This window comes from Bombina bombina, chromosome 4, assembly GCF_027579735.1.
Source record: "Bombina bombina isolate aBomBom1 chromosome 4, aBomBom1.pri, whole genome shotgun sequence".
Classification (NCBI taxonomy): Eukaryota; Metazoa; Chordata; class Amphibia; order Anura; family Bombinatoridae; genus Bombina; species Bombina bombina.
Window position 1 is genome coordinate 757530329 of NC_069502.1, and position 17474 is coordinate 757547802.

At 34.6% G+C, this 17474-nt stretch overlaps 1 protein-coding gene across 1 annotated transcript in view; it reads left to right on the forward strand.

Annotated features, from left to right (window-relative positions):
* Positions 1-17474, forward strand: part of LOC128656883 (ribosomal protein S6 kinase alpha-2) — a 631966-nt gene that overhangs the window by 460813 nt on the left and 153679 nt on the right. The window contains exon 9 of the mRNA XM_053711048.1: positions 665-735. Within this exon, the coding sequence (XP_053567023.1) occupies positions 665-735 (71 nt within the window). The remainder of the gene's footprint in view (positions 1-664; positions 736-17474) is intronic.

A 17474-nucleotide genomic window follows, 5' to 3' on the forward strand; every position in this document is an offset into this window, starting at 1 on the left:
GGTGTAGACTGTCCCTTTAATTGATTATGATAATGATGATGATGCATTTAATTTTATTTTATCATTTGAAATATCTATTTTTGCTTGTTGTAATCTCCACCTATACTGAACATTTCAGTAGTTGTGTACTGGTTATAGAAAAGCTATGTAAACAAGAATGTTAGAAACAATATCACACTTGGGGGTTGGAGAGATACTAAAATGTAAATGTTCCAATGTTCTAACTGTATATACAGATATACTATAAGGAGGAGTGTATGTACCTAAAGAGGTCTGCTCTCCCAGCATTTAAACAGCAATTTCATATACAAATATAAACCTAAAGGGGGTAAACCCCATCAATTTTAAACTTTGCAGCTGGTATACCAAATAATTGTAAACACATTAAGGGAAAATCAATTTTACAGTACAGTACATTGTTCCTTTAATTAGGTTGTTTATTCAAAACAAACTTTATTAGTTTACTAAGTGTATATTTAACTACAGTATGATCACAATTTGAAAATGCTCTTTCGTCTAAGAGTACATTAATATTTATAAGACTGTATATTAGCACATTCACAGAACTCAAGATGGTATTATGCTTCTGTATATAAATATGCTTAAGAAGCAAAACATAATATACAAAACCTAATAATTTTTCTATGTGTATATTTTTCTTAAGTTTGAGATGTTAACTGGATCCCTACCTTTTCAAGGAAAAGACAGAAAGGAGACTATGGCACTCATTTTAAAGTAAGTAGTTGTTTCACTAATTAAATAAAAACTATTTGCCTCTGTGTTGATAGATTCTTTAATTTTTTTTTTAGTTCTTTAGGTTATACTAAGGAGGGGGACTAAATGTGGCCACATCAGTAGATGCTAACCAGTCATTTTCTTCAAAGTGAAAACTGTATTTTTCTGAAATAAGAAGGAATTTGAAATTACATTGATCTTATATTAGCAATATCCTTATTAAAGAAGGAAATGTTGAATGATAGACATCAGGAATCAGCAAATATGGGAGATACTGTATAAATGTGTTTTTTAATATGTACAAAATATAGAAGCATATCTGCCACAACTGAATTTTGCTTCTAATATACAAATATAAGCACATACTTAAGTGAATCTCATGTGTACAACAAGCAACTCTTTACTGCTGCACTTTATTTCAGATATTTAGGGTTGCCATGTCAACATAAATACTAGGCAACCAGTAGGTAATCCAAGAGGTAGGTGTGTTTATGTCCTGGGTTTGTTAGCCATATGTCTACATGGAACTTCAGTTATGACCTTTTTGCCTGCAGTCCTGTGAAATATGAACATATGGGCCATAAGGTCAGATTATTTGCCCTGTAGCATCAAATGATAAGGCATTTCAGATCAGATCCCATTGTTTGCAGCAATAGTCAGTTATATGCAAATATTGGACCCCAGATGACACCCAATAGGTTTAGTGTCCAGTTTTTTAACATTCATTTTATTGGACAGGCAGGTAGAATACTGGATTTTTAGAGCAGATACTAAAACACCTGCCGATCCTATTGATATTATTATTTTTTTTAGGCATTTTAGGTTTTACCTCGCCAGGATACATTTCTGCAGACACTCATGCTTTGCATCTAGATAAAGCATTTCTCCCTTGATGGTTGATATACAAAGTAAAGTATACAGCACTCACCAGCTGTCTGAGTGCTGAGAAAAATGTTAGATCTATAGCTAAACAAATATGGTTAATGTTTATTGAAGTTTCTTTTTCATGATTATTTCTCCAACACTGTAAAAAGCAACAATTCCAACTTGGTTAATGTGATTTATATACACAGTATTTTTATTTAATTAACTAATATTCTCCAACATTTCACATTGTCTGTTTCATGCTATAGGGCTAAAGCTTTACTTGCCTGTCTGCTCTTTTATTAATGATTGCTATAGAATAATATTGTTGAGTCTTTTTATAGATGTTCAGCCTATACGTTGGTATAGCTCATCCATCAGACCCAGTAGAGATTCTCTAACACTTCCTCTTCCTCTGGAAGGAAACTTCGTCTGTGGACTATACTTTCTTTCTACAAATACCAATGCAAATGGAATTCTATAATTTACTTTAAAGAGACATAAAACAAGTTGGGATAGAGACAAACTATAATAATATGTACTTTAATTACTTTATCTGCAAATTTATACTGCAGTGCATCAGCCCTTTATTTTTTAGTTTCTGAATTGTACAGCTCTAACTCCCCCCACACAATTCCTTTTATGACTGTATCTATATCTGTATTGCTTTTGGTAGAATGCAGAAGTAAACACTCATATGCTGGAACATGCCTAGACGCAAATAAACTGCTGTAAAATACAATGCCTGTGTTTCTGTAGCTAAACACTAATAAGGGGGAGGATGGATCAGACTAATCCAGACAGCATGACTATATAACTAATTTTGCTTAATTTTTTTTTTAAAAAAAATTAAAATACTTGCCAGCGGTTTTTAAACATTTTTTTTTAATGCAAACTATTTTTACTTAATTAACCCTTTTAGGATATGCATGTATCTCAACATATTTATGGCACTTTAATTCTAACCTCATAATATATATATATATATATTTTTAAATGATTCTCTCAAAAATGTTAAGTGCCTTAAGAGGATATACTAATACATAAACTGTGACTCTATAGTCCCAATTTGCTTTTATTAGCATTGTTGTATTTAGGCAAAGTAAAGGCATAGAGTACCAATCTTGCAGCTCTGTGAAACTGATTAATATATATGAACCATGTACCAAATTTCGTGTATAGCATCTCCTTTAAGGAGCATAGGCACCAATCAATAGTCTAATGTTTCCTAGATCAGTTATATTGATATGTGTTGATCTTAGAATTAAAGGCTACATTTTTTTAATGTAACAACTGCATAATTGCTTGCAAAATTATTGTATTGCTACAAAGTAAGTGTCCCTTTTAACAAATTTAATTTAACCTCTTACCTCCTCCTGGTTGCAGATGTTAAAACTATATTTTTACATTTATTTATTGGCTCTTTATCGATTGCAATATTTTATTAACCATCTTCTGAATAGATTCTGATTTATCTATCATCTGGAGATAACAGTTTAAGGATATTGTTTATTCTCACAAACATGAGTTGCCAAATCATTTCTAAGGAGCCATTATTGTCTACATTTTCTTTGGAAAATATCAAATTTCTTTCTGTGCAACAAATTACTATACTGGTAATTTGTACCCTGTAACATACAATTGGAGTTTTACAGTCAAAAAAGCATTGCTAATTATTAAATCATCAAGAGAAAATCATGACTAAAATGATGGTGCCAACACAGAAAACACCTTCTTTCAAAACTTTAAATATGTACAGTATAATTTGGTCCTACTAACCTCTTCATGACTTTCTTTATTTCAGTAAAACAACATCCTCAAGATGTTTTCAAAATTCCATTGTTATTTAAATAACTCCCAGCAATTTAATTAATAGCTAATTTCTTCAACTTACATGCAACTTTGAAAACAGATCAGAAATAACCATTTAAGCACTCCTTTTATACATTTTTTTATGACCCCAAATATATTTTATTTTAAATCTAATGATATATCCTTTGGTTTAATTTTACCTGAGATTTGACAAATAAGGTAATTTGTCTAGACTGCCTCTACTTGATTTACTTAATTCTATAACTTCCTCTTGGTTACTCTTCCAATTTGTGATGCACTGTCCCTTTAAGAGAGTCACTTTTTTTTAGATCCTGACCACTGAGTACTAAAGCAAACACATTTCCTTTTAAAGGAGAAGTTTACACAGAATTCTTACTGTATTATTCAGCTATAGTTTGTAATGAAGAAAAGGCCAAACAGAATCCAAATTTAAAAATATAAATAGTCTTTTTTTCCTCTTAAAATTAGTAGCTTAAAGTTCTTACCTAATTTTCCCATTAATCAGTGTATCTCACGAAGTAAACAGAACAGCACATAAATCAGATCCCAATCAGTAATCTTGATGCTTTCAGCGAACAAACAAAGTGTCTGTAAATCCAAAATATTAGTCCCAGTTTGCAAATCAAATCACAAACAGCAGACTTTAGGCTTTTAAATAAAACCAGAGAGTAGATCCAGCAGGCATTTTAGATCCCAAACAGTAGCCTTGATGTTTTCAGCATGCATAAAAAGACTCTAAATCCAAAGATAGGATAGATTCACACTAAGGAGGTAATCCAACATTCAACATAGGTTGGAAGTATTAGTAAAAGCCCTGTTTTATGAAAATCTGTCAGTAGACACAGTTTTAATATGCAGTTGGTATTCAGCAGAGAAATACAGATTCCTTGCAACACAAGGCAGCACACACAATTAACACAGCACCTGTTAATGGGCAGGACATGCCTTAAAGGGATATTAAACAATTTTAAATGGTAATATAAAATGATAAATTGTATATATAAAAAACATTTATGCTATACTTTCATTATTTATTTTGTCCCCTTTTCCTATAATTCCATTCTGACATTGAGCTTTTCAGTTATTGTTAGAAATGGAAGTGCAGAACACTGTTATATTTCACACAGCCACTGGCTCCATGCTCTAGTGACCTATTTATAACTGTCCCTAATTGGCCACAGTAGAGAAGGTAGCCTAAGTTACAACATGGCAGCTCCCATTGTTTTATATAAACTAAAACTTTACACTTATTTTGTCTCTATTTAAATAACTAGTGAAACTGTAAAAAAAATACATCTACATATTATTCTCAGACTAATCTTTTCTTTGAATGCATCATTCAATCTAGCATTTATTTAGTGTTCAATGTCCCTTTAAGAAGCGTAGGAGTAAAAAGGGGAGTGATTTCTAAAAGGTAAACTTGTTAAAGTGACGGTATCACCATCTAATCATAGGTATCAGAATGTGACACTATCAACTAACTTTTTAGGACCAGTAAATATAGTAGAATTGCATAATCCACAAATGCATGATAACAAGACAATGCAATAGAACTTAGTCTGAATATAAAATGAGTAGTCGATTTTTTTCCGACAAATTTTAATTACGTTTATTTCCACTCCTGCTGTATCACGTGACAGCCATCAGCCAATCACAAATGCATAAATGTATATTCTGTAAATTCAAGCACATCCTCAGTAGGAATTGGCAACAAAAAATGTAAACATAAAAAGTCTGTGCATGTTAAAGGAAGTTAATTGGAATGCTGTTTAAAATTGCATGCAATATCTGAATCATGATAGTTTAATTTTGATTTGAGTGTCCCTTTAAAGTGTTTAATTATGTATGCTGTTAAGACAATGAGACAGACTAACTAAACGGAAGGACAATTTTGTTTATGTTTGTCATGTAGAGTGTATCTTAAACGTTAAAACTACTATGTATTTTATTAGACACTTGAGAGTGTTTTGATAAATCTGTCCATAAAGTCTCTGAAAGACATGTTACCTTTGAAATGTAATAATTCCCAAAACCTTTTCATAGAAAATTACTATTGCATGTGGTGCATGATAACAGTTAAGTCGGACAAGAAATGTTGTGTTATTCATGTGTTTGTTTCTGAGTCTTAACCTTTTTCATTTAGTTGGTATAAATGTTATACAATTATTCATTGAATTACAGTATTTTTATATTTATACCTAGGAATATAGAGAAATAGCCCATAAGCAAAGCTAAAGAGCTTATAATGTTATTAACATTTAAAATTCCACAAGGAAACTCACAGCATCAGCATAAGTCTATTTAGCAGCACATTATAAAACAATCTTAAATTAAGCTGTCTCAATGAGTAGTATAGAGAAATGTATCATATAAAATACATGCAAGATTATAAACAGACAAAGAAAAACGGAGAAGCAAACTTCAAGCAATGGATAACATAACTCATCATTTAACAAAATTTAAAGGGACATGAAACCTAGAAAATTACTTTTAGGATTCAGATAGAGCATACGATTTTAAACAACTTTCCAATTAACTTCTATTATCTAATTTGATTTGTTCTCTTTGTATCCTGTGTTTTAAAGCATACCTATATAGGCTCAGGAGCTAGGGGCTAGGTGCTGATTGGTGGCTGCACATATATGCCACTTATAATTGGCTTACCAATGTGTTCTTCTAGCTCCCAGTAGTGCATCAATGCTCCTTCAATAATGGATAACAAGAAAATGAAGCAGAATTTATAAAAGAAGTAAATTGGAAAGATTTGTTTAAATAATATGCTCTATCTGAATCATGAAAGAATGAATTTGGGGTTCATGTCCCTATAAAGGGACAAATTAATCATCTTTTCTATGATGTATATGACAGAGCAGATGTTAAATGTGTTAAATTATTATTTGCATGATATTTTCATGATTCAGATAGAGAATGCAGTTTTAAGAGACTTTCCAATTTACTTCCATTATCAAATTGTGCAAAGTCTTATTATATGCACACTTTTACGTAGCACCAGCTCCTTCTGAGCATGTGCAAGAGTTCACAGTGCACAAGAGTTCAAGAGTTCACAGTGTACAGTGTATATTAGTCTGTGATTGGCTGATTGCTGTCACATGATACAGGGGGCGGTAAATTGAAATACATTTTGAAATTTAGATTAACTAAGTTTGTAGAAATTACTTCAAAACAAGCTTTAACACATTAGCATAGTATTATTTTGCAGCTAACAAACAAAGTTGGCATATATTAAAATGTAACTTTTAATTATAACATGCTAAAAAATAATTGTGTTCAAAGATTATGATACTTTTGTTAGCATACACACTTCCAAAAACTAACACATTCCTCTGACACCAATTAACAAATGCTTTATATTATATATGCAGCACAGTGGTATTCATTACTGCTATATTCACAGTAATATGCATTTAGGTTGCACTCCTTACCAGTGGTTATCAATAAATGCATGTATTTCAATAATATAATGGAACCTAAGCTGAGGCTAACTCCTACATTGCAGGAATGAACATTACATTTATCTCGCTGGGTGTTATAATTCTAAAGAAACATGTCACTGATAAGTAGAAAATAAGTATACCAGAGAAAGCAAGTTAAAACATGGAGACACATCACCAAAGGTAACGGCCCTCTGACGCGCATTTTGCTAGAGCTTCTTCAGAGTGGTCTGGCAGCCAAGGTGTGCGTATTTATAAAGCAAATTAGTCCCTCTTCTTGGAACTCTTATTGATGGAGCATACTGTCAATTACACCTAATTTAATAATTCCATTGGCTGCATGTTGACTGCAATGTCATTGTGACACGCGACCGCATCATGGTCAACCAGAATCTTTTTTTTACATATTACAGTTACACGATTGGATGCTGTAGTGTATTCATTCATTACTTTAATAAATTGTAAGTTATGACAATGAAGCATGCTGTTAAAGACATGATTGCTCACTGAATTTTTATTGCAAGATATCTACGTAGATTGGGTATTAGCGTTGTCTGTTTGGTAAGTGTTTGTAATTTAAAACATAATGCTCCAAATTCATGCCACGTTTTTATATCAGAGAATGAGAGAATAAAAAAGTGTTCTATAACATGTGAAATGGGATATAATGTGGGTTATAAGCATGGTGTGTGTACGCAAATGAAGTGTTAGTGATATTAAAAGGGGGGGGGGGGTGGAAGGGGGGTGGAAAAAATGAAATAAAAAAGATTGAGTCAGTTTAAGAGCCAAATCAAAGTGCATAAAATTAAAATATCAGAGAGAAAAAACACAATATATTAATTACTAAGGAATAGTTTGTACTAAAACTGAAAGGGTGTTATTATCTAATAGGTGTGATTAAAAGTAATAAGAAAAAGTACAAAAAAGAAAAAGGACAAAAGGGTGTTATTTGTAATAACTAGCTTAGATTGTGAATTGTGAAGGTAGACAACATTATTATGTTGGTGCTGGTGGGTAATTATATAAATTTGTGCAAATGTAAAACTATAATAGGAAAAAAACTGATGTAATTATATAAACTGTAAGGGAATAATAAATAGATAACTCGATAATGTAAATAAATTAATATGAATGTGAGTTGATAGTATATATACACTTGTGGTTATATTTAATTAAAAAATTAAATACTATTCCATTGGTTACTGTAAATATATGTTTGATGGACTGATTTTTGTTATTCTTACTTAATAATTGTTATTCTCATTTAATCATTTTGATTGCATGGAGTCCAATAAATAGATCAATTTGCATTCTGCTTTTAAGAGGGATTTTTCTAAATTTCCACCTCTTATTCCTAATTATTATTTTTTTGTAGTACAGAGAATTTTAGTAGTTTGGAATTGCTTCTTTGTATCTTTCTGTCAACTGATGTTACTTTTTTCTTCATCTTTTTTTGTTGTTTTTATTATTATTGATATGTTCCATGACTCTCGTTTTTACCAGACCTGTTGTCATACCAACGTATGAAGAGACAATATGAAGCATACACAACTGCTTCTGTTTTAAAGGAAAAATACTGATTGATTGTGTGTTTGTAACCCCATTTACGGCTAGATTACAAGTGGCACACTATTTATTGCTCCCGCATGCGCATTAACTTCTCTAGCAGTAAGCTTTTGTGCACGGTGGATAGCGGTCATATTACAAGTTGAAAGTTTTTGCATGAGTGCTAACCCAATGCACACAAAAAGCTGAACTTTGAATATCGAGACCACTTTAAGGTATTCCCCCATAGAATTTAATGGAGCATGAAAAGTGTGTGTGTGTGTGGGGGGGGGGGAATGAACATCCTTATTTCAGTGCAAACTGATTAAGTTTTCTCAAGTGCATTAACTAGAAATTAAATATTAATATTTCAAATTCCAATGTTCTTCACAGAATATGTTCTATTTATTCTTAGCTACATATTTCCATATATATCTTATGTTTTTTGGTAAAATATATATCTATACTTAATTATATTATATTACCTAATTATATATATATACTGTATATATATATGTTTCCATGCAAGGTTAGCACTCTAGCATAACTTCTAAGAGCCCGAATCACAAATGAGTATAGCTATACAAGAAAGACTCTTCTCTCTTTTTCATAGGGGCCGAAATGTTGGAAAATAAATGTTGAAAAACCTATGAAAAAGAGAGAAGAGTCTTTCTTGTATACCTATATATATATATATATATATATATATTATATACAAGAGAAATGTCGAAAGATATTCAGCGCTACAAATACTAAGAATATGTAAATATATATAAGGTTCTATCAAATGAAATGAAATGTCTCTTGGTTGAAGTAGACAAAATATCCTTTGTCTCACAAAAAAAGTTCAGGTGATGAATAAGAACAGGTAAGGTGAATATTATACGTTCAAGATGTATTTTGTCAACAAAACTTAACGATAACTGTAACACTGGTACTAGGAGACCAGTGGTGTGCCCTTACCAGAGGGTACCTCAATCATATGAGGTAATGTCTGAGTGTCTGGTTGGTGTCTCTCCGGTGTGTCTTGGCAGTCTTTCCTGTGTTGGGAGATGTTCTTATCTTTTATTTCTTTTATTTCATGCCAGGCTTGTGTATGGTGCTTTTCAACCTTGGAGTCTCCTGGTCTCCGGTATTGTTGACTTGGTATCTCTCCGCAGTATGGTAGTGCGATCTGGATCTTGGCTCTCACCGTGTAGGATGAAATATGGCAAAGAAAGAAAAAGAGTACATAGCGTAATACTGTATAAATAAAAATATTTATTACATACAAGACAGGTGTAAGAAATGCACTCACATTTATTAACCTCAATCTGTATGAGGTAAGTAATGGCGTGTAAGTATATTATTATACACCTTAGGCAGGTGTTGCTGGAGGCAGGTGTCTGATGATAAGCTTATTGGGTATGTCCTGGTAGTGAAATCGCTTCACGTAGTGTCCTCTGTGTCCCAAACAAGAACTAGTCAAATTCCCTGGTTGTTGAATACACTTATAGTGTGTGAGGATCAAACATACTGTGGGCAGTAGTGAGAAAAGAGGAATCCTAGAGTGTCTAGGACCTGCAGCTGTGATGAGTTAAAGGCTGCTATAGTTTCTGTTCTCTCAGACACAGTAAGTGAGGAAACAAAGTATCTCTGTACCTGAAGTGCGGTACAGACAGTGATTGTGTGTAGCGGATGGCCACAGACTGACGGTGGTGTCAGAGCCTGCTGTGGTCTGATAGATAAAAGCAAATGTACGGCGCTGTGTGTGACAGCGTGGAGTACTAAATGTTTCTACCTAATTAGGTGAATCTGTAGTGTGATGCTCTATAAGCCTGTAATCTCGCTAAATGAGTTGAACAATTGCTAGCAAAGGCTATGTTTGTGCAAGTTGATGTTTAAATACGGATGTGTCAGAGCAGCGTGGGATAAGCTGCTAGTAGCAAGGATAGAGCACTCAAAAGTGCCGAGGTTAGCGGTCAAGAGGGTATGCCTTAAAAGTATCATGTTGACCGCAGTTAGAAGACTGTTTCAAATCACAGCCGCTGAGGTAAAAAAGAGCTAAGCCACACTCTGTAAAAGTAAATCCTTACGCGTTTCGAAGCGTGGGGTTGCTTCTTCATCAGAGGAGTTTGTTAAGGCATACCCTCTTGACCGCTAACCTCGGCACTTTTGAGTGCTCTATCCTTGCTACTAGCAGCTTATCCCACGCTGCTCTGACACATCCGTATTTAAACATCAACTCGCACAAACATAGCCTTTGCTAGCAATTGTTCAACTCATTTAGCGAGATTACAGGCTTATAGAGCATCACACTACAGATTCACCTAATTAGGTAGAAACATTAGTACTCCACGCTGTCACACACAGCGCCGTACATTTGCTTTTATCTATCAGACCACAGCAGGCTCTGACACCACCGTCAGTCTGTGGCCATCCGCTACACACAATCACTGTCTGTACCGCACTTCAGGTACAGAGATACTTTGTTTCCTCACTTACTGTGTCTGAGAGAACAGAAACTATAGCAGCCTTTAACTCATCACAGCTGCAGGTCCTAGACACTCTAGGATTCCTCTTTTCTCACTACTGCCCACAGTATGTTTGATCCTCACACACTATAAGTGTATTCAACAACCAGGGAATTTGACTAGTTCTTGTTTGGGACACAGAGGACACTACGTGAAGCGATTTCACTACCAGGACATACCCAATAAGCTTATCATCAGACACCTGCCTCCAGCAACACCTGCCTAAGGTGTATAATAATATACTTACACGCCATTACTTACCTCATACAGATTGAGGTTAATAAATGTGAGTGCATTTCTTACACCTGCCTTGTATGTAATAAATATTTTTATTTATACAGTATTACGCTATGTACTCTTTTTCTTTCTTTGCCATATTTCATCCTACACGGTGAGAGCCAAGATCCAGATCGCACTACCATACTGCGGAGAGATACCAAGTCAACAATACCGGAGACCAGGAGACTCCAAGGTTGAAAAGTACCATACACAAGCCTGGCATGAAATAAAAGAAATAAAAGATAAGAACATCTCCCAACACAGGAAAGACTGCCAAGACACACCGGAGAGATACCAATCAGACACTCAGACATTACCTCATATGATTGAGGTACCCTCTGGTAAGGGCATACCACTGGTCTCCTAGTACCAGTGTTACAGTTATCGTTAAGTTTTGTTGACAAAATACATCTTGAACTTATAATATTCACCTTACCTGTTCTTATTCATCACCTGAACTTTTTTTGTGAGACAAAGGACATTTGTCTACTTCAACCGAGAGACATTTCATTTCATTTGATATAACTTTATATATATTTACATATTCTTAGTATTTGTAGCGCTGAATATCTTTCGACATTTCTCTTGTATATAATTTTTCATCAGTGTCAGGGGTACACTGAATCGTATACATTCATGCAGCTCAATATCCACACCATATAAGTTTATTAAGAGTTTATTAAGATTTCACAGGGAACACACACATCCCAGACCTATATATATCTCTTAAACTGGTGTTGTAATTTATAAACATTTTACTCAATATTTCACTACCTTTACCTATACATTGACCTATCCGTTTGTGGAACAACTGAGCGCTGGTACCTTTTCTTGAATATATTATATATATATATATATATATATATATTTATAAATTATTCATAAATATCTATTTATAAATAGATATTTTGGTCTGAAGAAGGGGCACTGTTGCTTCGAAACGTCACTATAATAAATATCACAAATGACACAAAAGTCCAGTGAGTGCGGATCTTTTACTATATTGGATACAATTTATTTTTCCTGTTCTTGAGATATATATATATATATATATATATATATATATACTTGACTACTTGACTGCAAAGTATATGTATACATATGTATGCATGTGTTTATATGTGTATATATGTCTGTAAATACATAAATACACATGTGCATACACACACATATATATATATATATATATATATATATATATATATATATATATATATAATATACACACACATACATAATATGTATGTGTGTATATACTGTATATACATATTTAGACATGTATATGTACTGTATGTATCTCTGTCACTATAATAAGTGAGTGCGGATCTTTACTATATTGGATACAATTTATTTTCCCCTGACACCCTGGTAGTTGTTTTTTTCTTTTGAGAGTGCAAATCCGCCCCTGATTGTTTTTGATATATATATATATATATATATATATATATATATATATATTTATAAATACATAGAACATATACCCTTATGTGAAGAACATTGGAATGTGAAATATTTGCAATACATACACAGTTAAACACTTTTTTAAAAATTAATATTGCATAAATATGATTTTTCATGTTTTCAGCTACTTGACTACAAAGGGCTCCAATGCACTTATATATGTCTATATATGTATACATATGTATGCATGTGTTTATATGTGTATATATGTCTGTAAATACATAAATACACATATAAATACATATGTGCATACACACATATATATATACAGTATATATATATATACACACACATACATATATATATTTAGACATGTATAGGTATGTATCTCTAAGTTAAAGCCCTTTGCAGTCCTTTTTTTCTAACACCTGAGGCAGTGGCGGCTGGTGAATTATGAAGATGGAGGTGCACTTGGCCCCGCCCCTAGCCACACCCCTTGAAATAAAGCCCCGCCCCTCCGATGGCTATATATATATATATATATATATATATATATATATACACACACAAACACACATATATATACACAAACACACTAGTCCCACTTTTATTTAAAACAAAATTAAAGGGAACTTGTCATACATATTTCTAGTGTGTGTGTGTACTCATCTTTATAGTATGAGGTCTGGGATGGGGGAGTAAATCACAGGAGGAAGGGGATGCAGTAGGCACTGAGGGGCATTTAGTGGGTTAACCCTCCACAGTGCAAAGTGATGCTTCATTTTTATTTGTTCAAACATGACAAACATAATGTATTTGTTTAATTATCAAATGATTTAACATTCATAACACCATACAATCACTGTTTTTTTGTACATTGGCTGGTATGGAAAAAGTAATGTGGCTACAGAGGGATACACACATGCCCAGGAGAAAAATAGGCCACCCAGGCACCCTCTGCCCACCACCCATGCCTGCAGCCTGCTCCAGAGTCATAGATATACATACAGCTGAGATCCATTACCCTAGTTATAAGCATATATACATTTTTTACTGCAGCATATGAAGTTGGCTAGCAAGGTACCACATGGCATGAAGAAATACCTTTTTAAGTCTCATCATCACTATAAAGAAAATAAAGTCACTCAAATTTGATAGGGAAACAACCTTTAGTAATCAGGTAGGAATGTGGTAAAAATACATCACAGCCTAAACAATACTGATTAACTAGACCCACATTTAAAACCAGCAATTTCATTACACAGACTACTACAGAATCAGATATTATTGCTCAAAGTTTATATAAGAAATGTCAGCTTGTGACAACAGAGAAGCTTCAGTCTCCTGCTTAACCTCCTCCCCTCCTTACATGCCTAGACCATATTGTGAGGCATAATTTAACCCCCTGGCTGTCAAAAAGAGCTGCAGTGCAATGTATTAGAATATACTGAAATTCTCTATGATAGCCAAGGGGTTAAATAATGCTCTGCATCTTTTTTTTCTTCTTTTTTTTAAAAGAATGCTGGATTAGAAAATAGAAAAAAAAGCTGGTATTGCTAGAATAAGTAGTGGTGTGCACTGTTTTCATGACCCTGCATGGGTGTTTAATAAATCTCCTAACTTTCAGCTGTCACAAACTGAAACTTACGGGTCATTTTTAATCACAGAAGATCTCCAGCACTCACCTAGGGCTGCTTCTAGTGTATGGAGGAGGGAGGCAGCACTTTAATCTTTTCACTGGAAGTTTATTGCCTGCTGCTCTCCGTGTTTAATTTCTCCCGGTCTTACTCTCTGACAGAGCTGTGTGATTTACGCACACAACTCAGTCAGCTTAGGTCATTCCCCCTCAGTGTAGCACAGAAAAAGATCAAGCTGTGCTACACCGGAGGGATGTGAAAAGTGATTTATTTTTTTATTTTATTTTAACAGTGCTCTCTCACGGTGTCTTGCAGCTTAGTTTTCCAGGAGTCCAGCACTGTTTGAAATATGATTAAAAAAAATCACATTCCACATCCCTCCTGTTACAGAAGTTCTGAGTTGCGCTGCTTGCAATACACAGAGAGGGCTTTGAGGGAACATTGGAAATGAGGCATCATTATTACCTAGAATTTTACATACATACTCACTCAGATACATACTGCTAAGTCGCAGCCTCTCCTCACTCAGCCCTGCTCAGTAGCCCTGGGCCCTCCCCTGAGCCTCACTGAATGGACCCGATCCTGGTGGCAGCATTGTTCTGGTCTCCCCGCGCACTGACACACACTAATCTGTCTAACAGCCTGTGTCATCCATGTGGCCGGTGTGTGTCGTCACTCACAGTGCGCGCCTCTCAGTCAGTAGGTTAATTCCCCGCCAGAAACCATGCGCCTGCGTGGCCGATTTAGGAATTGGGAAGGCCCAGGGATTAGGGATATGATTGGCTGAACTTCTGTTACGCCCCTGCCTCCTCTCCTCCCACACACATAGTAAGCTCAGCTCTTAGTGTGCGAGTGTCACGTGACAGCTGGCTCCCGCACACTAAGAGCTGTGCGAACAGGAAGGCTATGGGCTGGCCTGTAGGTGGGCGCTGCAGTCAATGCAGTTTTAAAGTGGAAAGTGCTTTTGCTTATACTTCTATGTATCGCACGTGCGATACATAGAAGTATAGGGCAAAACAGCACTTTCCACTTTCAGCCTAATATGCATGATGTCCATGATAGTTACACTGCACAGTCTCACAGAAGACAGCACACAGGAAAATAATACATTTATAAATATAATATAAAATAATATAAATAAAATAAAAATTTTCATAATTTTTTTTTCTCATTTTTTTTTCTTAAGTTCTGCTCATTTCCCCCCCCTCTCCTCTGCCCCCTGGGGGTTCACGTGCGACAGTGCACATATGGAGGGAGCCTCCACTGACCTGAGGTGTCATATCTTTGAGCCCTTATAACTTTTTGACGCAATATTATTTTAATCTTTTTTTTATTAGACAGTGTTATTATGAGTGTAACTTTATTTTTAAATGTATTTTTCATGTGTTTTGTGCAACTTTTTTGTTTTGCATAACAGTTGACCAAAGCTCTGAAGTCTATTTATTCCCATCAGCATTAAATTCAATTGCACTCTGTCGATAAACCCCCTTTTTGCTTGTGTGTAAAGGACCAAAAGTCGGTAATCGAGCCCTTATCTGTTATAATTTTTAATGGTTTTACTTGAGGGAAGATTGAAACAGCTTGATTTAGGTGTCGATATTTAATGACTTTGTACCAATTTTTAGATTTTGAGGTCTCCTATATCCCACCAATACTTTTTCTACTATTACTTGGTATCAATCAAGATCATTTTAAAAATGTGCCTTCTGGCATTAAAGGGATATAATACCCTAATTATTTCTTTCATGATTCAGATAGAGGATGCAACTTTCTAATTTACTCCTATTATCAATTTTTCTTCGTTCTCTTGGTATCTTTATTTTAAAAAGCAGGAATGTAAGCTTGGGAGCTTACCCATTTTGGGAAGCACTTGCTGATTGGTTGCTACATCATTCCCGTAATATTTGGTCTACATATTTACTTGCTGATTTGATTCAGCTTACATTTCTCGAGACAATGGGGCCTAGTTATCAAGCCGTCAACCTCAAATACGCTGGAATTCCGCAGCGTATTTGTGGCGAGGCTGATTCGCCTTAGTTATCAAAGGCTCGAGACCGGCAAAAGTAGAATTTTGTGACGTAAGCATCGATCCGCCCGGGACTCAGTCCGACACAGATCGATTCTTACGTCACTCCAGATGTTCCGCACACATTCTCACTACTTTTGCTAGCTATCAAAAAACTAGCAGGTACGCTCGGCACTTTAACGGCCCAGCGTACCTGGTTTTCAAAGCGCCAGCCTGGAGGCGGAGGATCCCATAGGAATCAATGGGAGTCTGACCATAGCGAAAGTACAAGTTCGCTGCTGACAGACATCCCATTCATTCCTATGGGAGCTGTCTACACCTAACACCCTATCTTGATAAAGCCAGGGTTGCTGGCGAAACATGTTGATATCTGTGTGAACACCAAGAAAGAAAAAGCCTGTTTTTTTCCTGCGTACAGAAGTACTTAAGTGCAGGAGATTGAGGAACTACAAACACAAAAGCTAACTTGCGCAAGTTACAGAAACAAAAGGATTGTCTACAGTTTGGTGCTGTAATCAGAGCACTTCTACCAAAGACCAGTGACAGGTAACACAAAAGAAATTACCTACCGGAACCCCTTGTCTGAGAGTCAAACTGAGGACACATAGGAACCGCTGGGAAGCCGGTGAGTAGTAACAGCTCACAAGAGAGGGTAAGAAAATCACCCCTAAACACTGTTGGAACATTCCTTTTCTACAAAATTAAGCTCACTGAGGATACAAAGAGGTAACTGTGAAACCTTAATATATCACAACATAAATATAAGGAATAAAGAACACAGCCCTCAGTAATTTATCTCCAATTACTTACAAATGCTTTGATGAACTTTTTAGATACACAAATTATAACCAATATAAGTAAACAGCCATTGTGGGGACACCATTTATAATCTTGCATTTAAATTGTTTTAACTATTGTTAGTTTTTGCTACATAATTTGAAATTTAAAGCTGATGAAATATAGATATAAAATATCAAATAGAGACAAATATTATTAATTGTGTTGAAAAAAAGAATATATTCTATCTAAAATCTTTGAACAAAGGATACAAAAGAGCAGATTAAATCCTTTTATTTGTGTATGAAACAAATGTATATCTGAATTTTAGAAATTTTATGAATTGATCGATATAGTGTTGCAACACTTAGGGATTGTGATTTATTTTATCTTGGTATTATCATGTTTTTAT